Raw genomic sequence first — 26,429 nt, forward strand, 5'->3', positions numbered from 1 at the left:
ACCCACCGCCGCCGCGCGAGATCCGAGCTACCGTTTCGGATTCACGACGAGTTCACGGATCCTATATCGCCTTCCAAGAACTTCGATGACGTCGGATCTGAGGACGATCTGTTCTGTATGTTCATGGACATTGAGAAGATCGGATGTAGGTTAGAAGCGAGCGGATCTGGATCCGTTAGCTGTAGGCCTGACTTCAAATGCACCCAATCTGTAACTATAAACTCTTCACATCACTCAACAAAATTTTCCTCTCAACAGTCTAAATCTCATAGCTCGTAAGTTCGTTTCTTCTCCCCAGAACTCTGACCTTTTCTCCCCATGAACCCTTCATCCCCAAATCTCCACTTATGGAAAATCTCCATTCGAGCCAAATCCAGGCTCTTCGATCTCAGACTCAACGCCTCAAATGTGTTCCCTAATCTTGGAAATGGCGGCGAAAGAATCTCCTTCCTTCTCCGCCTCCTCCGCCTCCTTTTGCTCAAAGTGAAATCAGAGATCGAGTTTCTTCAGGTTCGTAGGCAAGATTTTGAGGAAAAGCAGCGCCGAATGGATCCTCATAATAGATCGCGAGCACGAGATCATGGCACTGGAACTCGGCATAGACATGATGACTATTTTCTTGATCAGGTAACTTCCACCCCTTTTAAAGATTTCGGCATTATTTCTTGGCATATGTATAATCAAGGAATATATGGAAAAGGTACCTAGTTTATCTACAATATGCATATTTAGCCCGTGCTAAACACGGGCTTGCTTGTATTTTGTTTTGTATCTCAGATTCTCACTGTACCCATTGTACACCTTGCTGGTGTTGTTGTGATCTTCCTATAATTTGCTAAATCTGTATATCTTACGATTTTCGGATAAATGACGGAATTCCTGATAAAAGTACGTATCATTTGTCTTCAGATAATGCGACTTGATATATTAAAATTGTCACAGAGTTACATAATTAAAATCTTGGAATAATGATAATTTCATTAGAGAGTTGATTGAGAAAAATATCCTAGTTATCTAGAATATGCTCTTTACCCTTTTCCAAATAGGCATACGTCACTAAACCCCCTTAAGTTTGGGCGTTTCTCAGATACTGCCCTTAACTTTTAAGATGTCACAAAACCCCTTAAGTTGTGGGTTCTCAGCAAGCGCTCTTCAACTTTGAACATTTTACAAAACACCTGTTAAATGCATGAACCACTATTTTCACTGGCGAACATATCCCCCTCCTTAATTTTACTCACCCATATGTAAATTGCGGTTAGCGCCAGTAGTTTTTTTTAATCTAATATTGAAAGTTGAATGATATTTCCTGAGAACCCCAAAACTTGAGGGATTTTGTGACTTTTTGAAAGTTAAGGTGGTTATCTGAGAAACGTCTAAACTTAGGGGTGTTTTCTGAAAGTCACCCTTTCTTTATGAATATTTTCCAAGTGTGCAATGCAAATTAAAGAACGTAGTTTGCTTAACGAGTTTGTATACTAATAAATACTTAATCAATATGCTGGGCCCTATGGCGGCCATTGCTGGAAGTTTTTCTCTTCTCACTCACTCGACGTCTGAGAGGAATCATGAAAGGATTAGCATTCATGCTTTCTCCCTTTTCTTTTACTTAGTTCTTTTGTTTAAATTGAGGAAAACAAATTTTTCTTTGATGTTAGTTGCACCAACAATTTCTTTCACTGGATTTTCTCTAAGTTATTTGAGTTACACCTATACAGATATTGTGACAAAAGCTGCATGGAGGGCTTGGAACAATATCATTTCTATCGTGTGTTCATCTTTGTTTTCCCAAGTTGGTTCATCCTCATGTTATCTTTCCATATACGGATGTTATGGAGCATATTGGTTGAAATCGAAGTGTCAGTTTGCACTCATAAGCATCCTATGCATTTGCATTTATCATACTTTTGTGCTTATGCTTGCTTCGTGTCAAAAAGTAATCAAAGTAGCTTAAAGAATTACAACTCCAATAGGAAAATATAGGATAAAGAAAGATATCGATAGCCTTTTTCAATGTCACATTGTGTAGAGTGGGTTTTTCAACATTTTGAAGATCGATACTATAAACTTCACGCAGTTGAGCATGATTGTTTCACTGGTTAATAGATTGCTCTTTCATTTTTATCAGGTTTTCTTTAATAGCAGTATTAGTAACCATCAATGTTGCATTCGTGTCAGGAAAAGTTGGTTGAGATACATGTTTAGTTTATTGTACCCCATGTTTTGTACATGCTATTTCTGAAGTTCTGCAATGTTAGAGTAGTTGGCCAAACAACATATATCATTGTTTCTCCTTATTATTAAGTTTCATGGTTATTTTATAATTTTTCTTATGCTTATTTCGATGTACTACACTACTAGTATAATTGTAATCTCTGATCTTTGTTATAGATATGGTATCACAGAACATGGTAACATGCAACAAAGTTTGATGCAAGGAAGATCATGACAGTGTGTTTAACGATCATGACAGTGTGTTTGACAGTAAGATAAAATACATCGTAATTATCTGGTGACAATTAGTCTTAAACCAATCGTCCAATTATATAATTAACCATGCTCTGATTGGAGCAACTTCACGATGTGTACCACCCTGGACATGACTTATTTTTGTTTTATTTTGTATTAGCATTTTTTAAAATTTACTAAAACAAACTAAGAAGCATTGTCACCAGTAATAGGCAGGGCTTTTGTATTAGCATTTTTTAAAATTTACTAAAACAAACTAAGAAGCATTGTCACCAGTAATAGGCAGGGCATAGCAGAAAATCCAAAATGGGATTTACTAAAACAAACTAAGAAGCATTGTCACCAGTAATAGGCAGGGCATAGCAGAAAATCCAAAATGGGACTGCAATAACATGACAAAACTTTCATGTGTCACTCATATAGGATGCGTACAACTTGGTTTCAGCATCTGTAAAATGTTTGAAATACAGTCAGTTGGAGTATTTGAAATAAGTCATTTTTCCTAAGATGTTGCAGATATGCTAAGTGTTTGAAGTCAACTGTCACTTGTATCATGTATGATTGGCTGGATGAATTTTATAAACTTTTCAAGGAACGGACTTTCATATAAGATTATACATCATTTTCCCTTCTCATGACCTGATGAATACAGTTATTTTTCATTCTCATTAAATGATAAATACAGTCAGTTGCAAAATATCATTTTAACCTATCTCCTCTGTAATTGAATTCTAGGTGCTACTCTCAAGGATTTCACTTCTTTTTCAGAGGAATCTGATTCTGTGGCTTATTATTTCGGCTTTCATATCGTTCTTTCTATACAAGGTATCAAAATGAGATCACAAGCCTCATTAGTTTCTATTGTAACTCAATCTATAATTTATTGTTTTAAAAGAAGTTGATTGCCATAAATATTAAATATTTACCTGAGATAAGATACTCAGTACCAATTTTACTTTTAGGCATTTGAAAATGTTGCAATGAAAACAATACTGACTTTAATACCCTAATACTTCACGCGCTAAGTAGCCTATGCGTCAAAGTTGTTGAGAGCTTACTGGTATTTCTGAAAACTTGGATTGTGGTTTATAAATATTCATCTCTTGCACCAAACAGCTGCATTTGCATCTAGTTCATCCAAGGAAGTAGTTTAAGAGTGATAGACTAACAACTATTATCATTAAAAGCGTAGTCTGCTTATGATCCAAAATTGAGGACTCGAATTGTTGGATGGTTCAAAGTGGTTACTGAATCATTCTTGGAGAAAGAAGGATATCTTTGGCCATCATTCTTTCCAGGGTAAGAAATTGACGACTCAAATTGTTGGATGATACGGAGTGGTTACTGAATCATTTTTGGAGGAAGAACGATGGCTTTGGTCATCATTCTTTCCAGTGTAAATTTCATAAATCCCCAAGAAGTTTGGTTGATTTTGAGACGACCCTGCAAAAAGTTTTAAAATGTCTATTTTTATGATCCGAAACTTCAGACTTGATTTGTTGGATGGTTCGGGGTATTTACTGAACCACTCTTGGAGGAAGAGGATGGCTTTACCCATCATTCTTTCAAGGGTCAAGTTCATAATATCCTGAAGAAGTTGGCCCATTTTGAGGTGATCTCAAAAAGTTTAGAAACTTCAATTAACCCTCAAAAGTTTTAAATCCCAAAAATTTGAGGGCTATCTGAAAATAGGTTCAGATAACTGTAAAAGTTTGGGGATTAAGTGACATTTCTCAACCTTCTGGGGATTATCTCAAAATTGGCTAAACTTCTTGGGGGTATTGTGAAATTTACCCTTCTTTGAAAGTGAAAAGTTTGGGTATCTTCTTTGACAGCGAGAAGATCTACATGGCACGAAAAGGAGAGCTTGTTCACCCTTTTTTCATGTTTCCCATTAATCCATTGGTCCATAAATGTTTGTATACTGATGAGAACTAATCCTGTAGATCCTAATCCTTTAGATCCTAATGTCTATTATTCTAATCATGTTTATTGTGACTAGTCCAGTCATGTTGAGTGCAAATCATGGTTGCAAGATAATTTGATAATTGTTCAAATTTCTGTCTGTAGTATACGTGCAAGCTAAGCATGTATAAATATACCCGCAGTTCGAAATCTGGCTCTCACGCATTTTAAGACGGGAATGAATGCAAATTATGGTTAAAGGTGAAAATGCAGGATTGTCTGTTGTAACTTAAGGGTTAATTTTATCACTTTCAGATTTCAGGATGATTTGTGACGCCCCTTTAGAAGGAGACGAAAGAGTGATCAAAACTTCAAGTTTGTCATATGGTAGAAAACTTATAGAGAACTTATAATCTGATGGTTTTGTCCAGAATCCAATAAGCACCTGAGTCCTTGGTTCGTTGAAATTCTGAATTTAAATGAAGATGATGCTTTTGACAAGCATTTACTCACCTCAGGAACTATTCAATAATAGCAAACATCAGTTCATATAATTGATGCAAGAATTGTAGGTTTGATTTGCTATTAGAAGCAATTGTTTCCTTTTAAATGTGAATTCTATAAACTTCAACTGTTCAAGTCAACCAGATATTACTCTTAGAAACCAGTATGTCTTCGTGATTCCCTACATTATGATGCACAACTCTTAAGCATTTACAAGTCTTAATAGTAGTTAACCTGATTATTTGCGTGCACTAACTTGTCGGGTTGAGAAGAGAAATGTTATTCAGATGCATGAACTGTGCATTGGAAGCTGCTCCTATTTTAATCTCTATTCTGCTTCTTCCTTGCCAAGCATTATTCCATACTGTAAGCCCTAGCAAAGCTTAACTTCTTTTTTTCTTTTTAGCTACAGGTGGATTCAAGTCCATCAGAGCCTAAATTTAGCAGCGGCTGGGAGAATCTGAAACTGAAATTTTCTATCAAGCACAATTATACATGAAAGAGTAGGAGCTAAAACAGTACTCATACTGTTAAATGTGATTATTGACTTGTTTGTTGATTCTATCACGCAGTTTGGTGATCATAAGGACCCTGGAGTATTGGGACTCTACTTTTCTTCAATATACTTTTGGGGGAGGAAGTTGATCAAACTTATTGTTACACCACTATTGCAAAGGCACTAAATGCATTCAGCTCAGCTACATTTATATTTTTGAATGTGAAATCATGCAGCAGAATTAGTTTGAATGTGAAATATTGCAAATAACAATTCATTAAATTAGGAGAAGATTAGTATAAAATGTTAAAATACCTATTTGCTATTGTCAGTCTCTGGTTCTACTTCTATATTATTAAGTTTTCTAATGCCGAAGTGGTTACGATTACAATTGTTTTCTAAAATATAAAAGTAAGAGGACCTCAATTTATGTTATTGAGGGTAAGATGATCATAAATGAAAAATTAACTCCCGATATTAAAACGTGACTTAGCTTGTAATTGTGGTGTGGCATAGGGACTAGCTTGAGATAAAAAAATGTAGTATTGAGACCAACTTGAATATGAAGACCTGATATAAGTTGAATAAAAAAAGTAGTACGAGAACCACTCTGGGTGTGAACCGTTACTGAAATAAAGTCAAAAATTTATAAAGTTGAGGGGACCAATTTGAGTACGGAGCCGAACACAGAAATCAAACTGGCCTTTTACCTGTTTGTAATTAATTAAACATAATCCTCGTAGCTAAAATATAATGGATAAGAACTCATATCACGAAATTGTCATCCTTTATCATCTACATGTAGTTATTTTGCTAGCTAAATGGCACCTAAATACCCTAGTGTTTACTACCTTTACACTTAATACTCTTTAAGTTGTAAAAAGTTGCATAAAAATACCTCAAGTTGTTCACAGTTGGAATTAGACTAACATCATTAGTTTTGATAAAAATGCTCTCCATTAAAATATTAGTAATAAATTTAAATGGTAGGTAAAATGGTAGTTAAAGCAATAAATAGAGCAATACAATAATAAAATTCCCATGTAGTTTGCACATGAGGGGAGAGGTTCTAATAAAAACCTAGAAAACTAAAAACCAATCCTAACCCTACATTCTATTTCATCCAATGGTCAAGATTGAAAATGGCAGAATTGAAAATAAATACATATCAGATGACAAAATACCAGTAGAAGGGGTAATTTAGGAAAGAGTCATTAATGAAACACGCTGTAATTAATTACCAAAAGCTGTCAAAGACCGTCTTTCACGAAAAAGACGGTTCGGTTTCACTGTATCGTGAACCCAGTTTCATCTTCTCTCTACCCGAACAACTAAACTCTTCACATTCCGACGATTTCTCAACACTTAGGGTTTCTTTCAACAGCTCATTACAACTCGAACGAAGACGAACAGCAAGCCTTCGACGATCGAGATGAAGAAAAACAAGTCAGAGACTCCAAAACCCTCGTCTTCAAGAAGGGGTAAAACGATTCCAACCCTCGTATTAAAAATGTATATTTTTTATCAAAGTTTGTACATTTTTCATAGATTCAGTGAGGAAAAGTTTGAAATTTAGACATGAATCACTTGCATGTTGTTGAATACTTTTTTATTTTATTTTTTTAACTTTATAAAATGTTATCGATGCATGTTCTAGTTTAGGGTTTTTATTTTTTACAGTTTCCTTGATCTTGTTTGTATAAGTTAAGTTTTTTTTAATATTTTAAGATGTTTTCATTTGTTCTAAATGGGTAGAGATTAATTTTGGTTGTCTGGATTCTGCAATATGCACTCTAGTTGAATCTCCTCGATTCAGTTGAGTGAATCGAGATTCACTGTGGTGAATCGAGATTCACTAGAGTGAATCGCGATTCATTGGATGAATCTCTATTCACTCAAGTGAATCGCTGTTTAGTGGAGTCAATTTGTATTCACTCAAACATAGAGAATCTCGATTCACTAATGTGAATCCTTCGTAGAGAATTGAGATTCATATATTGGATGTTCTTACCAGTTACGGAAAAATGATTGCTCTTTAAACTTCAACTTTATCATAATTGTTTGTTTGTTTGTAAAAAATAACAAATATCATCCGAGGCCGAGTATATAGGATGGAAACTTTCCCAAATATGATCCGAGGTCGAGTATATAGGATGAAAAAATTATATGCTTTATGTATACTATCAGTGAAATTAAACTGTAACGATAATCAATTTTTCCTTGTTGTGTTGAGGGACGATACACTGAAACAATGTATGGTATGTCATGGATTTGGTTTCATATCATTGAATCTGGATTCAATTTGCTGAAGCTCGATACATTTTGTTGAATCTTTTCATATCATTGAATCTGGATTCAATTTGCTGAAGCTCGATACATTTTGTTGAATCTAGATTCAATTTGCTGAATCTCAATACATTTGGTTGAATCCACTATAGTGAATCGAGATTCACTCAAGTGAATCTCGATTCACTACAGTGAATCTCGATTCACTACATCGATTCAATAGAGTGAATTGAGATTCACTCAAGTGAATCGCGATTTAGTGGAGTTCTCGATTCACTACATCGATTCAATAGAGTGAATTGAGATTCACTCAAGTGAATCGCGATTTAGTGGAGTGAAATGAGATTCATTTCAGCGAATCTCGATTCACTGGAGTGAATTGCGGTTCAGATTATAATATCTTGATTCAATAATGTGATTCAACCTTCATACTTGCCATGCATTATTCAAAGTCTGGTCTCATTAAAAAATGAATTGTCATCGGTTTAACAGGTCTACGATCTAGCTCAAGGAACAAGCAAACAGCATGTGTTGGGATTGTTGAGGTATTTACACCTATACCTCAACAGAGGCAAACACGCACTGTGAACATGCCCAGCAGTGACGATGACTTCATCAACCCACCAAATAATCCTGTCGGTGAGGAAACATCAAAGCGTACAAGGGATGAAGACAATGAACAGACCCCAAAAAGGATGAAGACGAAAAGGGTTGGTGTACTAAACATCTCTTTTCACTTGAGCGAATCTCGATTCACTGCATTGAATCGAGATTCACTACAGTAAACATCTTGGTGTACTAAACATCTTTAATTTTTTTTGTGTATTCAATGATGGATAATTTGATCTAATTATATTATTTTTCTCACTGGAGAAGGTTGTGAAAAAAAAATATGTGAGGTCCAACAGTGACGATGACCTTGTCAACTCCCCAAATAATCCTGGCGGTGATGAAACATCAAAGCGTAGGAGGGATGAAGACAATGAACAGATCACAAAAGAAAGGAAGAAGAAGAAAAAGGTTGGTGTACTAAACATCTTTATTTTTTTTTGTATTAACTGATGGATAATTCGATCTAATTATATTTTTTTTCACTGGAGAAGTTTTTGAAAAAAAATGTGAGGTCTGAACCTAAGGAGTTGACTAGAATACGGGTCTCTCCAAAGATATTCTATGATATGGTTTTGTCACTCTCTGACTCCCAAAAAGAATGGGTGAGACTAGCTGGACTTGGAGGTCTTTTACAATTTGGATTAAAGGAACTGCCACATATGTTGGGGTACCAGATTCTGCAGTCCTTTGACAGTGAATTTGTTGCGCTTAATCTTCCCAGAGGATCAATAAGTATCACAGAGGAAGATGTACATTTGTACATCAAGTGATGGGATTACCTCTGGGCAGGAAGCGTATACCAGCCTCCAGTATTGGGAAGTCAGCTTTGGTGGATGAATGGAGGGCTCAATTCACAGACAGATTTGCTTGGAAAATTACTCCAGGGGCTGTGTCTGAGAAACTGAAGCAGAGTTCTGATGTTAACCTGTTTTTTAAACTCAATTTCTTGGTTCTCTTTCACAACAGCATGATCCAGTCGCTTAGCAATCCGTATGTCAACCAACGGATTCTAGTACTTGGTGATAATGTTGATCAGTGCTCTCAATACAATTGGTGTTCTTTATTACTTGACTCAATGATAGATAGCCAAAAAAAGTGGAAGGTTGACCCGACAAAACAATTCTACACGGGTCCTCTTGCATTCTTGATTGTAAGCCTTCTATGCCGATCGGGTTCTGTTCAAAGGTAGGAGGTTGGTTGAGAGAACAACCCCTACATTTTTAGGCTGGACTGACTTGGCCTTGAAGGAAAGACAGTCAGAGGAAATAAGTACAAATTCATTTGGCAAAGGTGCATTTACAGAGAGGGTTGAACTTGCACCTTCATCTCGAATGCAGATTGCTACTGGAAACTCGCCTAAAAGTGTTGATACAATTAGAAAGGTTAGCAAATTAAGTTGCAAGTCTTTGTTTATTCAATTTAATCTCAATTCAGTAGGAGTGAATCTCGATTCACTTAAAATGAATGTCGATTCAGTACAATGAATCGTTTTACTAGTAATGAATCTCATTTCAGATCAGTGATTATCGATTAAGTTAAACTGAATTCCGATTCACTTAAGTGAATCTGGATTCAATGATACTCAATATATATCAATTTACTGAAGTGAATCTGGATTCACTACTACTGAATCTCGATTCACTAAAGTGAAACTGGAATTATTTTAGTCGACTCTGGATTCAGACATTTGAATCTTGATACAAATACATTGAATATAATCTCAATCTATCGAATCTTGTCTCTCGCCATGTTAATAATTTATGGTGCCCAATGTCTGTGATATTAAAACTGCAGGATTGTATTGAGAGGGATCAACGGAGAGCTGCAGAGTTGGAATCTGCAAAAGATAAATATGATGCTGAGTGTGAGACAATGAGAAAGTTGTTCCCCAATGACAATGAGCTCTTTCAAATTCAACAGAGAGTTTCAAATGTTCTTGTGCAGGGGTGTGGACATCGTGTAAGTACCTGTGACGATGAAACAGCTGTGGGAAACATTGTTGATGATACCCCTAATGTGAACACCAAGGTGAGTAGAGATATGCATGGTTCCCCTGCCGTTGATCCAATATCAGCTGAGATACCACAAACACAAGTCTTCCCAAAGTTTATTCAAGAAGTTGATAAGATTATAGAGTCTGTTAGCATGAAAAAGGTTGACAGACCAGTGAGGCGGAAGCTCAGCTACATATTTGATTGTGTTATGTGACACTGATTACTTTTGATTAAACAGCACCAGAATTTTGTGAGATATTTGGCACACAAAAAACATCACAAGGCGAGTGAAATAAATACATTAACGCCTGACAGACTTGAGATGGAGTGGAGAACAGCCAAAAACAAATTTGATTGTGGTATTTTTGTCATGAGACATATGGAGACCTACATGGGCGGTGGTACAGCAAATTGGAACTCTGGTTTTCATAGAGAGGGTGTAAGTGTTTAAACTAATAATGTGTTGATAATTTACATTTAGTCTTTTTGAATTAATAAAATTTAGAATATAAAGCACATCAATTAGCTACTGAATCTTGAACTGAACTTTTATTCATATGGACAGGAGCGATTAAAAAATCAGCTACATAGACTGAGGTCTATATACTGTTGCCAAATTCTTACTGAACCAACAAATGAATTGGCCAAAGAAGTCATCAGCAAAGCCCAACAGCACCATGCTGAAACTGCCAATGTCAAAAAAAGAGACGAGGAAGACCACAAGATCTCAAAGAAAATGATATTCTGTAATCACCATAATTTTCAATGTTGAAGTTTACTGTTATTGAGTACATTGTCACTTAATGTTATAGAATACTCCAGTTTGTGTTGAACTGCTTTTCTATGTAAATATACTTTATAAGAATAGCTTTGTCATAATTTTATATCTAGATTTGTGAATAGTTTGGATATATGAAAATACTGTGAAGGTATTCAATGCAATTGGAAGAATTTCGATTTAAGCAGAGAATGTGATTTATATTTCAAGGTTTTATGTAACATAAAATAAATTAATCATACTTATTGTGGATTGTATGTATTTAATCTGGAATCACTATTTCAATATTATCTTAAGTTATTACTAATTTATTTGATTGAAACTAGATTCACTATACTGAATCTAGATTCAATGCAGTGAATCTCGATTCACTACACTGAAAAATTCAGTAAGTCAATATTATCTTAAGTTTTCAGTAATTTATTTGATTGAAAATAGATTCACTATAGTGAATTCATATTCATTTTAGTGAATCCAGATTCACTAAAATAAATCTATATTCATTATAGTTAATTCAGAATCACTTAAACCGAAACAATCAAATAATTTGATTATTTGATTGATTATAATGAATCCCTATAGTGATATGGAGATTCAATATCAGTGAATCTAGATTCACTACAATGAATCCAGATTCAATATAGTTAGTCCAGAATCACTTAAAGCGAATCAAATTTAAACTGATGACTGCATACAACTACTTTATCATTCCTTTTGAAATAATACAACTAATAATAATGGAATTCACATGCTATATGAGTAGATCTCAATTCAATATACTAACATGACACAACGTAACCATGTAATTAATAATCTAGTAAATATATGTAGTTAAGAATTACACAATTCAGCAATTTTAATAAGAAATATATTTCTAAACATGATTTTGAAACGAAATATGACAACTAAATTAAACATCACTCTGCTGTATTGTTTTCTTTAATGGGCATGTCCGTGCGTCATCGAAATCGATTTTTTTTGCACATATTACATATCCTTGGCACCTTCTTCTTTCATTGACTAATTGATTTCTCATAATCACCAACAATTCTCCGTCCACACCCCTTGTTTCTACCTTCAATGGGAGGTTTAACGATCACTTCCGCTGGTATTTTTGAGCCAACAAAAAACTCCATTACATCATTTTTGTTCTGTGTGTCAGATTTCCAACTAGATTCACGCAAACTGTGCTTCAACTCCTTCAACTTCCCTTCCAGGTAGTCAAGTCTCTCACCATCTAAACCTGCCAAACTCACACAGGATTGGAAATCATACCATATGTCATTCAACTTGCGATTTGTAACTTCAATTGCATTGCACTGTTCTGATATTTCCTTGAACTGCAATGAATGCCTCATCCCAGCACCTTTTGTCCATCGGTTCACAACAAGATGTCTTGGTATTTTTGTTACATCAGCTTGGTTCAGTGCAAAAAAACCATGTCTACATACTATACCCATTTTCTCAAACAGCCTACACGTACATTGCACGTCATTGTTCAAATAAGCGTGTTTCACCTAAAATTCAAAAAACAATGTATATTAGCACCGAATAAAAAAAGAAAATGACAAGCGAATGAAATGGTCACTGAATCTCGATTCAGTGGTGTGAATCGAGATTCACTTCATTGAATCGCGATTCACTGCATTGAATCTGGATTCAATTTTTATTGTTTCAATCTCCATTATTAAGTTTTACCTCAAATATTTTTCCATGTCTCTTTTTGTCCTTTATGGAAAAAATCTTCACGCCATCTTCTTCTGATATACTGTTGATACTCATATCATAACAGGATGACATTATCTCTTTCTGTACCTCATAAAACATTGTTCGAGTGTACAACTCTGCTGCATCCCTCTCCAATAACAATGGCGTGTCCATTCTTGGCATCGACTTTGTTCCTTCATAGTTTAATCTTGCGTTTGTATGCCTTTGCTTCTCCATAGCACTCTCGTATCGGAGATAAAATTCTGTCAATGTGTCAGATCTACGGTTGAATTTGTCAAAGAAACTGTTCTCACTCTCTGATATTGATATAGTACGCAATAAACCAGCCATTGGATCATCAACATAATAGGCTGGAATCCATGACTCCCGAATGTTATACAGTTCACACAACCATTCATTACTTTCAAGCTTATATTCTTTCATAACATCTTTCCAACCTACTTCAAATGTTGCTGGATCTATATCTATACTCCAAATCAGTGCATTTATCTTCCTCTTGAAATCATCCATCTTCGAAATGCATTTTGCCAACTACAATATAAATATATAACGAAAGATTCAGTATTTGTCTAATGAGGATTCATTATATTTATATGTGGGATTCATTACCTTTTGGTTAAATTTCTTCATGATGTGCCACATGCACAAACGGTGACGTGCTTCTGTAAAGACGGTTGGTATAGCTTGCTTCATGGCAGGGCACTGATCTGTAACAATACACTTTGGCTCGCGAATCATGCATTTCATGAATACCTCAAAAATCCAGACATAGTTATCAATGTCCTCTTTAGCTATCAATCCTGCTGCAAATACAACACACTTCTTATAATTGTCGAGACCAGTAAATGGAACAAACTTCATGTTGTACCTATTGTATCACATACAAAAAATATAAGATTCACTATGATATATAATAACAATATTGAAAATCGTAAGAGATTAACTATAAGATCTTACTTGTTTGTGGAATATGTAGAGTCAAATGATATCACATCTCCAAATACATCGTAATTTCTTCGCCCAATAACATCTGCCCAAAAGATGCGAGTTAATCGACCGCCTTCATCAACTGCATAATCATAGAAAAATCCATCACTCATCTCCTTCTTATCCGTGAACTTCTCGATGATCATTTGAGCATCTCGATCACCAATATAAAGCTTCACATCCCTACTCCAATTTTTAAACTCGGTACAGGTAGCACCAACATTAGAATAACTTCCACACAACTCCTTAGCAAAGTTATATGTTTTGTTAGGCCTCATGTTGGCTTTTGCTCCATCAAATACAAGTTTCTTATATGCGAGACCGAGAACTCTATTTGACTTCAAAAATTGTTTCCCACTACCGGAGACAAAAAAATGAGAATGCTCTTCAACGAAGGAGAGAACATTATATCCTTTCAAACCATCAAACTTAAAAACGACTTTAGCTTTGCAACCACATCTATTAGATACAGTTCTCATTCTCTTTTTCGAACTGCTACTAAAATCCTCATAATCAACATCCATCTTTGATTCATTGCTACCAGCTCTACTGCAAACAATGTGTTTAAGAAGAACTGTACCATCCTCATGTTTCTTCTCTGTATGCCATCTGATCTCAATCCTCTAGTGATCGGAAGCTTTGGTTTAGATAAGGTTTAAATTCAGTAAGAAGAACTGTACCATCCTCATGTTTCTTCTCTGTATGCCGTCTGATCTCAAACCCACTTTTACGTCCATAATCTCGGTAAAACTCTATACCATCCTCTAGTGATCGGAAGCTTTGGTTTATATAAGGTTTAAATTCAGCTTCAACCCGAGGTTTCCAATACATACCATCACCTGGTGATTGAAAAGGAATCTAGCTAACTTCGTCCATTCCATCTTCCCCAAAATCACTGTCCGATGCATTTATAACATGTGGTTCCTTTATTTGTTCATTGCTGCCTACAACTGAAAATAAAACATAAATCATATGGCTATGTTTTGATATATTGAATCTGGATTCATTACAATTGATCTGGTTTCACTTGAGTGAATCTCGATTCACTGCATTGAATCCAGATTCACTACAGTAAACATGTGAATACATTATGAAAATCACTGAATACTCTAACAACTAGAACGTGTTCAACTGATTCACTACATTAAACATGTGAATACATTATGAAAATCACTGCATACTCTAACAACTAGAACGTGTTCAACTGAATTCAAGCTCTCCAACTAAATTTACATAAAATGTTTACGAATGTAAACTCGTAGGTAATAAGTCATATGACTAAGTTTTGATATACTGAATCTGGATCCATTACAATGAATTTAGATTCACTGGAGTGAATCTAGATTCACTGGAGTGAATCTTGATTCACTGCATTGAATGCATGTTATTGCTAATTAATCTGGAGTGAATCTCGATTCACCGCATTAAATCGAGATTCACTACAGTAAACAAGTGAATAAATTATGAAAATCACTGCATTCTCTAACAATGAATCTCGATTCAATGCAGTGAATCTAGATTAACAACTAGAACGTGTTCAATTGAATTCAAGCTCTCCATTTAAATCTCCAAAAAATATTTAAGAATGTAAGCTCCTATATAATAAGTCATATGATTAAGTATTGAAATACTGAATCTGGATCGATTACAATGAAAACATGCATGAACCTGCTCACCTGAATTCAAGCTCTCCATTTAAATCTCCATAAAATGTTTAAGAATGGCCAGATAATTGACGATGAACGAGAGAGCTCAAATACGATGAAGGACAGATGAACGAGAGAGCTGAAGGACAGATGAACGAGAAAGCTGAAGGATGATGAAGCTGGTTGTGGAGAAAGAGCTGAAGGACGATGAACGAGAGATGCTGGTTGTGGAGTGAGAGGACTGCTGTTCCTGACTGTTGGGTTGCCTGAGCCGTGAGATTGCATGGGGAAATGGAGAACTCAATAGACAAGCATTAATTACCTCTCTTTAGGGGCTGTTTATTTTACCTGATTACCCTTATGCAGATTTAATCTCAGCCATTGGATGAATCCAGATCTAATGGAGAAGATTGGTTTTTAGTTTTTAGGATAGTAAGGTTTTTATTTGAACCTCTCCCTGCACATGAGAATATTGATAGGAGTATGTTGTTATTTATTTAACAGAAGTTAGCAATGTGTTACTTTTTGATAACTTGGAGTATTTTTACGATACTTTTTACGACTTTGGGTGTTTTAAGTGTAAAGATAGTGAAACATTAGAGTATTTACGTGCCATTTAGCCTATTTTGCTGCTATAATTTTTAAAGGGATCCATAGCAATATTGTAAATTACTGTTTTAAAATTACTTCTGATTTGAATTTGCCGCCATTTAAAGCTAAATAATTCGACAGACCATACGTACAAATTTTGTTTAAATTATCACAAGGATCAGCCCACCACTATGTAATTAATCGAAGAAAATTATCGAATTATAGTTGCGACTCTTTGAGGCTAGCTTATAAGGCATTGAAATCCACTGAATCGTTCAGATCAGCTGGACCTAATTAAAATCATGAAACCACCTAATGATTATTAACTGCAGAATCTAACTAGATTTAGGAATTTAAATTACGATCAGAACCGCACTTCAATCAAATACTTAAAACTCCAATAATAAATTAACTGCAGGTTTTATGGAGGTAAAAAGAGAAAAAGAAAAAGAGTAAGTTTGTGAGATGATGAATTTCAATGCCAATTGTTTCTTCAATTTGGGGATATTTTATTAATTATTATTTTTATTCCTTTGCTTTTAAGAGGGTTTAAGGACTGACACTGAAAGGTCTCAGTTGGAATTTAAAGTCTTACTTTGCAGGGCCGGCTCTGAGGGTGTGCGAAGGGTGCGACCGCACAGGGCCCTCGAAAATTGGGGGCCCAAATTTTTTTTGGGTAAAATAGGTTGTATTCTAAAACTGGGGGCCCAAATTTAGAATACAAATCTAATCACGTGACAAGCCAACATTAAACTTGTAATAATCCTAACTGAGATCAAAATCCAAAGAATTTAGCAATAACAACAAAATAAAGGGAAAAAAAATCGTAATAAAGAGCTTCGATTATATACCTGCTCACAGAAGCTCATGTTCCTAGTGAAACGATACACACTCCCCATACCCAACCTCAGGGCCGGCTTTGAGGGTGTGCGAAGGGTGCGACCGCACAGGGCCCCCGAAAATTGGGGGCCCAAATTTTTTTTTGGTAAAATAGGTTGCTTCCAGCTCCGTGACCCTTCTCCTCCCCCCCAAAACCAGCTCCCCAAACCAAATCTCTCTCCCCCTTTTCTCAAAAACCTTCTTCCTCCCCAAACTAGATCTCCCCCCCCCAAACTCCAAGACCCTTCATCCTCCCCAAAACGAAGCCTCCCAAAACGGTATCGAATCGACCTCTCTCTCTGCCACGACACCGCCAGATCCGCTCAGATCTGATCTCCAATGGCGTCGAGAGAGGGGTTCGTCTACATCACCAAGCTCGCGGAGCAAGACGAGCGCTACGATGGTAAGATCTCTCGATTCAGATCTACGGCAGCTCTACAAATGGACTCCGATTTCTCCATCAAAAAACGATGGAGTTCCTGCCACACCCGAGGACCCGTCGAAGAGGAAGTTTCGCTATGTTCCGGTATGATTCATCTGTTGTTTTTTATTATAGTGTGAGAAATTTCATGCTTTGGCTGTTCTTTAAAATCCCTTTTGTTCATTATGATAATTTCTGTCGATTTATTTCATCCAAAATAGTAATTTAGGACGTGGGTTTTTCTTTTGGATACTCCTGGATGTAAATTTGGTGTTTTATATGGAATCATAACTTGAGTATGATCTGATTTTCGGAGTTCTTAAAAGAGTATTGAAGTGTTCCTGAATTCTTATTCGGCAGAGAGTGAGGCTTTATTTTGGTAGAGAACCAGAGGGATGCTACTATTTTTTTGGGACATAGGAAATGTGGCTTCTTGGTCATTGGATGTGCGTGAGGTTCTAAGAAACAAAAATAGTTGAAACCATTTAAAGAGGATGAGCAAGAAGGTGGTTATTAGAGAAGTTGATTGCTTGCAGGAAGGTGATGACATTTGCCGATGACGGGCACTCAAATTTATTGATATTTTGTATATAGAGAAGAGCCATGTGTTTACTTTTCGCACAAGGCCCCTAAAATCTCAGAACCGGCCCTGTTACTTTGTATACATTTTGTGAAAATATGCATAAATACCGAAGAGCAAAATGGGTTGTCCTCTAATTATAACTGCAATATAAATCCCAGTTTAATATTAATGTACGAGAAGGATCTTCTGCTAACGGCTTCTAGGGCAATTTGGTAATTGTCAGTAATTTTGCTACATGCTTCATCGTAATCAATCTGGGGCATGCAGGAGGGAGGGAGAATGGCAAGTGTTCAAGAACTTTAGGGCACGGTTGTTTTGGGGAGAGGAGAGATGGAGAAGTAAATTTAAAATATGTTTGCTGTGAGGATTTTCCTTAACGTGAGGGCGTTTTGATCCAATTATGGGTTTCTTGATGGTGTTTACCCAAAAGTAATGGAATTTAGATCGAACAAATACAACCCCACTAATGCAACTATCAAACAAACCCTTAATACGTACAGAGACGAACTAGCAAATCTATTACTCAAATGAAACAACCAAAGAACTGTAGAAACGACGAAAATAGTTGAGGAGTTCAGGAAAAATAAAGCGGGAAGGATTTTGGATGCAATCCGGTCGATTGCGGAGCAAGTCCGGTCAATCGGAAACGTGCACACTACAAGGTAATTGGTGTTTGGTATAAATACCAATACACGTTTCTGACGACCGCAAGGATAGGTCGGTCGACTGCGAACCCTATCCGGTCGACCGGACCACATTGTCGGTCGACTAAAACCTTGTAATTGATTTTGTCGAGATTTCGTGTTTCTGGCCGGTCGACCGCGGCTTCAAGGTCGGTCGACCGGATCGGGATTTTGGGCCTGGTTTGGGTTTCCTGATCTGTTTGGGATTGGTGTTTGGTATAAATACCAACACACGTTTTAGGGTTTTGGGGAGAGCAGTATTGGGGATATTTGGAGCACAGAAAAAGAGAGGTTTCTGGAGCTATTGGTTAGGGTTTTGTTTTAGAGATTGAGAGCTTTGTGTGAGAGGTTAGTTTATGGATTTGTAATCTCTATTTGTACTATTCTTCTTTATTAGTGAAAACCCATCCCCTTCTTACCCTGTGGACGTAGGCAACTTTCCGAACCACGTAAAATTTGTTGTTTGTGTTCTTGCCGTTATTTTGGATTGTTTGGCATTCTCTCTATTGTCATTGATATTTATTCTCGGCACCCTATCGATTTGGCTGCCGCGAACAACAAATGGTATCAGAACATAACAAGGACTTCATTAGATGATCTCTGATGGAACCAAATATCTTTGCAACAACTCATGAATTAATTAATCTCTCATGGAAACAAAATAGAAAATTACTTACATTAATTGGGACCAGACACTGAGGACCGACCGTTAGACGATCACGGCGCGTTAATAATAACTAGAAGCCCAGAACAAGACTCCTTACTGGGCCGAGCTGAAGGCCTGACTTCAAATGCACCCAACCCGTAATTAAAACCTCTACACATCACATACAAAATTTTACTCTCAACGGTCTAAATCTCAAAGCTCGTAATTTCGTTTCTCCTTCCCAAAACTCTCACCTTTTTCTCCCCATGAACCCTTCGTCCCCAGATCTCCGCTTATGGAAAATCTCCATTCGAGCCAAATCCAGGCTCTTCGATCTCAGACTCAACGCCTCAAATGTGTTCCCTAATCTTGGAAATGGCGGTGAAAGGATCTCCTTCCTTCTCCGCCTCCGCCGCCTCCTCTTGGTCAAAGTGAAATCAGAGAATCGAGATTTATCAAGAAGAGAAGTGAATCAGAGATCGAGTTTCTTCAGGTTCGTAGGCAAGATTTTGAGGAGAAAACAGCGCCGAATGGATCCTCATAACAGATCACGAGCACGAGATCGTGCCACTGAAACTCGGCATAGACATGGTGGCTATTTTCTTGGTCAGGTAACTTCCACCCCTTTTTAAGATTTCGGCATTATTTCTTGGCATATGTATAATCAAGGAATATATGGAAAAGGTGCCTAGTTTATGTACAATATGCATATTTAGCCCGTGCTAAACACGGGCTCGCTTGCATTTTGTTTTGTATCTCAAATTCTCGCTGTACCCATTGTACACCTTGCTGGTGTTGTTGTGATCTTCCTATAATTTGCTAAGTCCGTATATCTTACGATTTTTGGATAAATGACGGAATTCCTGATAAAAGTACGTATCATTTGTCTTCAGATAATGGGACTTGATATATTAAATTTGTCACAGAGTTACATAAATAAAATCTTGGAATAATGATAATTTCATTAGAGAGTTGATTGGGAAAAGTATCCTAGTTATCTAGAAGGAAAATGATTTAAGGACCCAAAATATGGGACCAAGGGAGGGGATAGGTGATGTGGCCCCTCCCTATTGCATAATGAGTTGGCATGGCCAACTCATTATGCAATAGGGAGGAGACACCTCACATGTCCCCTCCCTTGGTCCCATATTTTGGGTCCCCGTAGCAGCACTCTATCTAGAATATGCTCTATGACCCTTTTCCAATACGGTAGATTTCACTAAACCCCCTTAAGTTTGGGCGTTTCTCAGATACTCCCCTTAACTTTCAAGATGTCACAAAACCCCTTAAGTTGTGGGTTCTCAGTTCAACTTTGAACATTTTACAAAACACCCCCTAAATGCGTGAACCAATATTTTCACGGGCAAAAATATCCCTCTCCTAAATTTTACTCACCCATATGTAAATTGCGGTTAGCGCCAGTAGTTTTTTTTAATCTAATGTTGAAAATTGAAGGATGTTTCCTGAGAACCCCAAAACTTGAGGGATTTTGTGACGTTTTGAAAGTTAAAGTGGCTATCTGGGAAACGTATAAACTCAGGGGCATTTTCTGAAAGTCACCCCTTTTTATGAATATTTTCCGAGAAAATTAAAGAACGTAGTTTGCTTAACGAGTTTGTATACTAATAAATACTTAATCAATATGCAGGGCCCTATGGCAGCCATTGCTGGAAGTTTTTCTCTTCTCACTCACTCGGCGTCTGAGAAGAATCATGAAAGGATTAGCATTCATGCTTTCTCCCTTTTCTTTTACTTAGTTCTTTTGTTTAAATTGAGGAAAACAAAATTTTCTTTAATGTTAGTTGCAACAACAATTTCTTTCATTGGATTTTCTCTAAGTTATTTGAGTTACACCTGTACAGATATTGTGACAAAAGCTGCGTGGAGGGCTTGGAACATTATCATTTCTATCGGGTGTTTATCTTTGTTTTCCCAAGTTAGTTCATCCTCATGTTCTCTTTCCATATACGGATGTTATGTAGCATATTGGTTGAAATTGAAGTGTCAGTTTGCACTCATAAGCATCCTATATGTACATTTATCATACTTTTGTGCTTATGCTTGCTTTATGTCAAAAGGTAATCAAAGTAGCTTAAAGAGTTACAACTTCAATAAGAAAATATAGGATAAAGAAAGATGTCGTTAGTCTTTTTCAATGTCTCATTGTGTAGAGTGGTGTTTTCAACATTTTGAAGATTGATACTATAAAGGTTCACGCAGTTGATCATTATTGTTTCGCTGGGTAATAGATTGCTCTTTCATTCTTGTCAGGTTTTCTTTAATAGCAGTATTAGTAACCATCAATGTTGCATTCGTGTCAGGAAAAATTGGTTGAGATACATGTTTACTTTACTGTACTCCATGTTTTGTACATGCTATTTCTGATGTTCTGCAATGTAAGAGTGGTTTTCCAAACAACATTATCATTGTTTCTCTTTATTATTAAGTTTTATGGTTATTTTGTAATTTTTCTTATTCTTAATCTTGATGTACTAGTATAACTGTAATCCCTGATCTTTGTTATAGCCTTATAGGTATGGTATCACAGAACATGGTAACGTGCAACAAAGTTTGATGTAAGGAAGATCATGACAGTGTGTTTGACAGTTAGATGAAATACATGGTAATTATCTGATGCCAATTAGTCTTAAACCGATCATCCAATTATATAGTTAAGCATGCTCAGATTGGAGCAACTTCACGATGTGTATCGCACTGGACATGACTTATTTTGTTTTCTTTTGTATTAGCATTTTTTAAAATTTACTAAAACAAACTAAGAAGCATTGTCACCAGTAATAGGCAGGGCTTTTGTATTAGCATTTTTTAAAATTTACTAAAACAAACTAAGAAGCATTGTCACCAGTAATAGGCAGGGCATAGCAGAAAATCCAAAATGGGATTTACTAAAACAAACTAAGAAGCATTGTCACCAGTAATAGGCAGGGCATAGCAGAAAATCCAAAATGGGATTGCAATAACATGACAAAACTTTCATGTTTTACTCATATCGGACGTGTACAACTTGGTTTCAGCATCTGTAAAATGTTTGAAATACAGTCAGTTGGAGTATTCGAAATAAGTCATTTTTCCCAAGATGGTGCAGATATGCTAAGCTAAGTGTTTGAAGTCAACAGTCACTGTATCATGTATGATTGGCTGGATGAATTTTATAAACTTTTCAAGGAACGGACTTTCATATAAGATTATACTTCATTTTTCATTCTCATGACCTGGTGAATACAGTCATTTTTCCTTCTCATTACCTGATTAAGACAGTTGCAAGATATCATTTTAACCTATCTCCTCTGTAATTGAATTCTAGGTGCTACTCTCAAGGACTTCACTTCTTGTTCGGAGGAATCTGATTCTGTGGCTTATTATTTCAGCTTTCATGCTGTTCTTTCTATACAAGGTATCAAAATGAGATCACAAGCCTCATTAGTTTCTATTGTAACTCAATCTATAATTTATTGTTTTAAAAGAAGTTGATTGCCATAAATATTAAATATTTACCTGAGATAAGATACTCAGTACCAATTTTACTTTTAGGCATTTGAAAATGTTGCAATGAAAACAATACTGACTTTAATACCCTAATACTTCACGCGCTAAGTAGCCTATGCGTCAAAGTTGTTGAGAGCTTACTGGTATTTCTGAAAACTTGGATTGTGGTTTATAAATATTCATCTCTTGCACCAAACAGCTGCATTTGCATCTAGTTCATCCAAGGAAGTAGTTTAAGAGTGATAGACTAACAACTATTATCATTAAAAGCGTAGTCTGCTTATGATCCAAAATTGAGGACTCGAATTGTTGGATGGTTCAAAGTGGTTACTGAATCATTCTTGGAGAAAGAAGGATATCTTTGGCCATCATTCTTTCTAGGGTAAGAAATTGACGACTCAAATTGTTTGATGATACGGAGTGGTTACTGAATCATTTTTGGAGGAAGAACAATGGCTTTGGTCATCATTCTTTCCAGTGTAAATTTCATAAATCCCCAAGAAGTTTGGTTGATTTTGAGACGACCCTGCAAAAAGTTTTAAAATGTCTATTTTTATGATCCGAAACTTCAGACTTGATTTGTTGGATGGTTCGGGGTATTTACTGAACCACTCTTGGAGGAAGAGGATGGCTTTACCCATCATTCTTTCAAGGGTCAAGTTCATAATATCCTTAAGAAGTTGGCCCATTTTGAGGTGATCTCAAAAAGTTTAGAAACTTCAATTAACCCTCAAAAGTTTTAAATCCCAAAAATTTGAGGGCTATCTGAAAATAGGTTCAGACAACTATAAAAGTTTGGGGATTAAGTGACATTTCTCAACCTTCTGGGGGTTATCTCAAAATTGGCTAAACTTCTTGGGGGTATTGTGAAATTTACCCTTTTTTGAAAGTGGAAAGTTTGGGTATCTTCTTTGACAGCGAGAAAATCTACATGGCACGAAAAGAAGAGCTTGTTCACCCTTTTTTCATGTTTTGCTTCTTTTCCCATTAATCCAATTTTTTAAAACAGTCCCTTTTAAATTTTTATTTTTAAAAATCGACTTTGTTTTTTTTATTTACCAAAATCAACCCGTTTTTTTGATTAGCAACCTAATCACATTCCTAAATAGTCGGGGTTGCCAACCCCGACTATTAAGGACTTACATTTGTATGGTTTAAGACTTCTAATTAGGGTTTAACACCCTCCTAAATAGTCGAGGTTGGCACCCCGACTATTTAGGAATGTTATTAGGTTGCTAATAAAAAAAACGGGTCGGTTTTGGTAAATAAAAAAAATAAGGTCGATTTTGAAAAATAAAAATTTAAAAGAGGCTGTTTTGAAAAATTGTTCAATGTTTGAATACTGATGAGAACTAATCTTGTAGATCCTAATCCTCTAGATCCTAATGTCTATTATTCTAATCATGCTTATTGTGACTAGTCCAATCATGTCGAGTGCAAATCATGGTTGTAATATAATTTGATAATTGTTCAAATTTCTGCATGTAGTATTTGTGCAAGCTAAGCGTGTATAAAGATACCCGCAGTTCAAAATCTGGCTCTCACGTATTTTAAGACGGGAATGGATGCAAAATATGGTTAAAGGTGAAAATGCAGGATTGTCTGTTGTAACTTAGTTAAGGGTTAAGTTTATCGCATTCAATTTTTAGGATGATTTGTGACGCCCCTTTAGAAGGAGACAAAATAGTGATCAAAACTTCAAGTCTATCAATAACTTCATATGGTAGAAAACTTATGGAGAACTTATAATCTGATGGATTTGTCTAGAATCCAATAAGCACCTGAGACCTTGGTTCGTTGAAATTCTGAATTTAAATGAAGAAGATGCTTTTGACAAGCATTTACTCACCTCAGGAACTATTCAATAACAGCAAACATTAGTTCATATAATTAATGCAAGAATTGTGGGTTTGATTTGCTATTAGAAGCAATTGTTTCCTTTTAAATGTGAATTCTATAAACTTCAACTGTTCAAGCCAACCAGATATTACTCTTAGAGACCAGTATGTCTTCGTGATTCCCTACATTATGATGCACAACTCTAAGCAATTACTAGTCTTAGTAGTAGTTAACCTGATTTTTTGTGTGCACTAACTTGTTGACGTTTTTTTTTTTGTGTGTAGCTGAGAAGAGAAATGTTATTCAGATGCATGAACTGTGCATTGGAAGCTGCTCCTATTTTAATCTCTATTCTGCTATTTCCTTGCCAAGCATTATTCCAAACTGTAAGCCATAGCAAAGCTTAACTTCGTTTTTTCTTTTTAGCTATTGGATTCAAATCCATCAGAGCCTAAGTTTAGCAGCGGCTGGGAGAATCTGAAACTGAAATTTCCTATCAAGCAAAATTATACATGAAAGAGTAGGAGCTAAAACAGTACTCATACTGTTAAATGTGATTATTGACTTGTTTGTTGATTCTATCACGCAGTTTGGTGATCATAAGGACCCTGGAGTATTGGGACTCTACTTTTCTTCAACATACTTTTGGGGGAGGAAGTTGATCAAACTTATTGTTACAACACTATTGCAAAGGCACTAAATGCATTCAGCTCAGCTACATTTATATTTTTGAATGTGAAATCATGCAGCAGAATTAGTTGTGATCAATTTTACTTGGACGATGTTAACTTAGAGATCATAATGATGATTTTTCTTTTCATTTGTGAAGTATAAAATGCGAGGACCCTTTATTATAAGTTTCTTTTATTCTTCTATGTTTCTATTTTTCTTCATTATGAATGGTATCTAGTTTTCGCGTAACTTACATGTATACAATGCCATTGCCATGAAAGGAGCTTAGTTTTCAGTTGGACGATGATATTGCATGTTTTGTAATTCAACTTACCTAAAGCAAACGGAAAGAAGCGTCGGAGTTCAAAGCTGGGATTCTCTATGTCAAGCCCTTGTCTTTGTCTATACCTTTAGAAAGGGCGTCAAAGTTCAAACTAGTGTTTCGAGTATTTAATTAAGTGCAACTAAAACAATTTATAGAAGAAAAATATTAACGTTGTGAGATGCATAATGACAGAGTACATCTAATAAATAATAATATCGACGTTCACATAAAAAACGGATAAATTAACATTAATATGCACATCCAATTATGACGAGTAAGAATACGAATGCCATTTTTCTACTAGAGACAGATAGGATAAATATATGGGTAAAAATCATATTCAAATATGGATGTGTGTTTGTGTATCTAGGGGTTGTGCCAATATTTTTTTAGGTTGCACATACTTTATTAGTCCTATGTGTTCCTGTGATATCTTGTAGTTTTCACGACTTTGCACCTGTGGTGTTGTACTAGATACAAATACTCTTATTGTTTATTAAAGTTGCATGTTTGTACTTTCCACTGGTTAAATGTTGGAATATTATCGTCAAATTTTGGGTATATAAGTGCAAAGTCATGTAAACTAAAGGTATTTAAGTGCTATTTAGACATATATCCTATCAATTTATTTTAAATTTTGGATGAAATGACCAGGTCCCCCCCACCCCCACGCCCAACAGGTATTGATGAACTCTCTACTTCCCCTAGAAAAATTCAATTTTCTTGGTCACCCCTTAAACTACGTGTACGCAACCAATGTGATAATTTTCTTAGCCAACAGTTAAATATTTAATAGATTAATCATGTGACAATGCTTCTTTTGTATTATTTGTATTTTCTAAATTCAATTTCAAAAAGGGTAAAAAGTTTTGGAGAAA

General features: G+C 35.8%; 3 protein-coding genes across 10 annotated transcripts; 2 read left to right on the forward strand and 1 right to left on the reverse strand.

Moving 5' to 3' along the window:
• On the forward strand, positions 7-5,699 carry LOC109848306. Of its 5 annotated transcripts, none has more exons than XM_020417741.1 (3): positions 7-627; positions 3,205-3,294; positions 5,285-5,699. In XM_020417741.1, the coding sequence occupies exons 1-3, from the start codon at positions 319-321 to the stop codon at positions 5,375-5,377; spliced, it is 492 nt and encodes a 163-aa protein (XP_020273330.1). In that variant the 5' UTR covers positions 7-318; the 3' UTR covers positions 5,378-5,699. The 5 variants fall into 5 exon arrangements, with proteins under 5 accessions (XP_020273330.1, XP_020273331.1, XP_020273333.1 ...); XM_020417742.1 differs by having other exon boundaries at positions 5,291-5,699; XM_020417743.1 differs by lacking the exon at positions 7-627 and adding an exon at positions 634-1,792.
• LOC109846706 (protein FAR1-RELATED SEQUENCE 5-like) lies at positions 12,844-14,283 on the reverse strand. The gene is made up of 4 exons (XM_020415950.1): positions 13,730-14,283; positions 13,382-13,640; positions 12,975-13,303; positions 12,844-12,853 (listed from the first exon to the last, which is right to left on the reverse strand). The coding sequence occupies exons 1-4, from the start codon at positions 14,281-14,283 to the stop codon at positions 12,844-12,846; spliced, it is 1,152 nt and encodes a 383-aa protein (XP_020271539.1).
• On the forward strand, positions 19,394-25,427 carry LOC109848305. Of its 4 annotated transcripts, none has more exons than XM_020417738.1 (5): positions 19,394-19,814; positions 21,071-21,144; positions 22,534-22,623; positions 24,839-24,940; positions 25,144-25,427. In XM_020417738.1, exons 1-5 carry the CDS (start codon positions 19,475-19,477, stop codon positions 25,252-25,254), a joined length of 717 nt encoding a protein of 238 aa, XP_020273327.1. In that variant the 5' UTR covers positions 19,394-19,474; the 3' UTR covers positions 25,255-25,427. The 4 variants fall into 4 exon arrangements, with proteins under 4 accessions (XP_020273327.1, XP_020273326.1, XP_020273328.1 ...); XM_020417737.1 differs by having other exon boundaries at positions 19,394-19,819; positions 20,857-21,144; positions 25,144-25,424; XM_020417739.1 differs by having other exon boundaries at positions 20,857-21,144; positions 25,144-25,424.

The sequence above is a fragment of the Asparagus officinalis genome, chromosome 7, assembly GCF_001876935.1.
Source record: "Asparagus officinalis chromosome 7, Aspof.V1, whole genome shotgun sequence".
Classification (NCBI taxonomy): Eukaryota; Viridiplantae; Streptophyta; class Magnoliopsida; order Asparagales; family Asparagaceae; genus Asparagus; species Asparagus officinalis.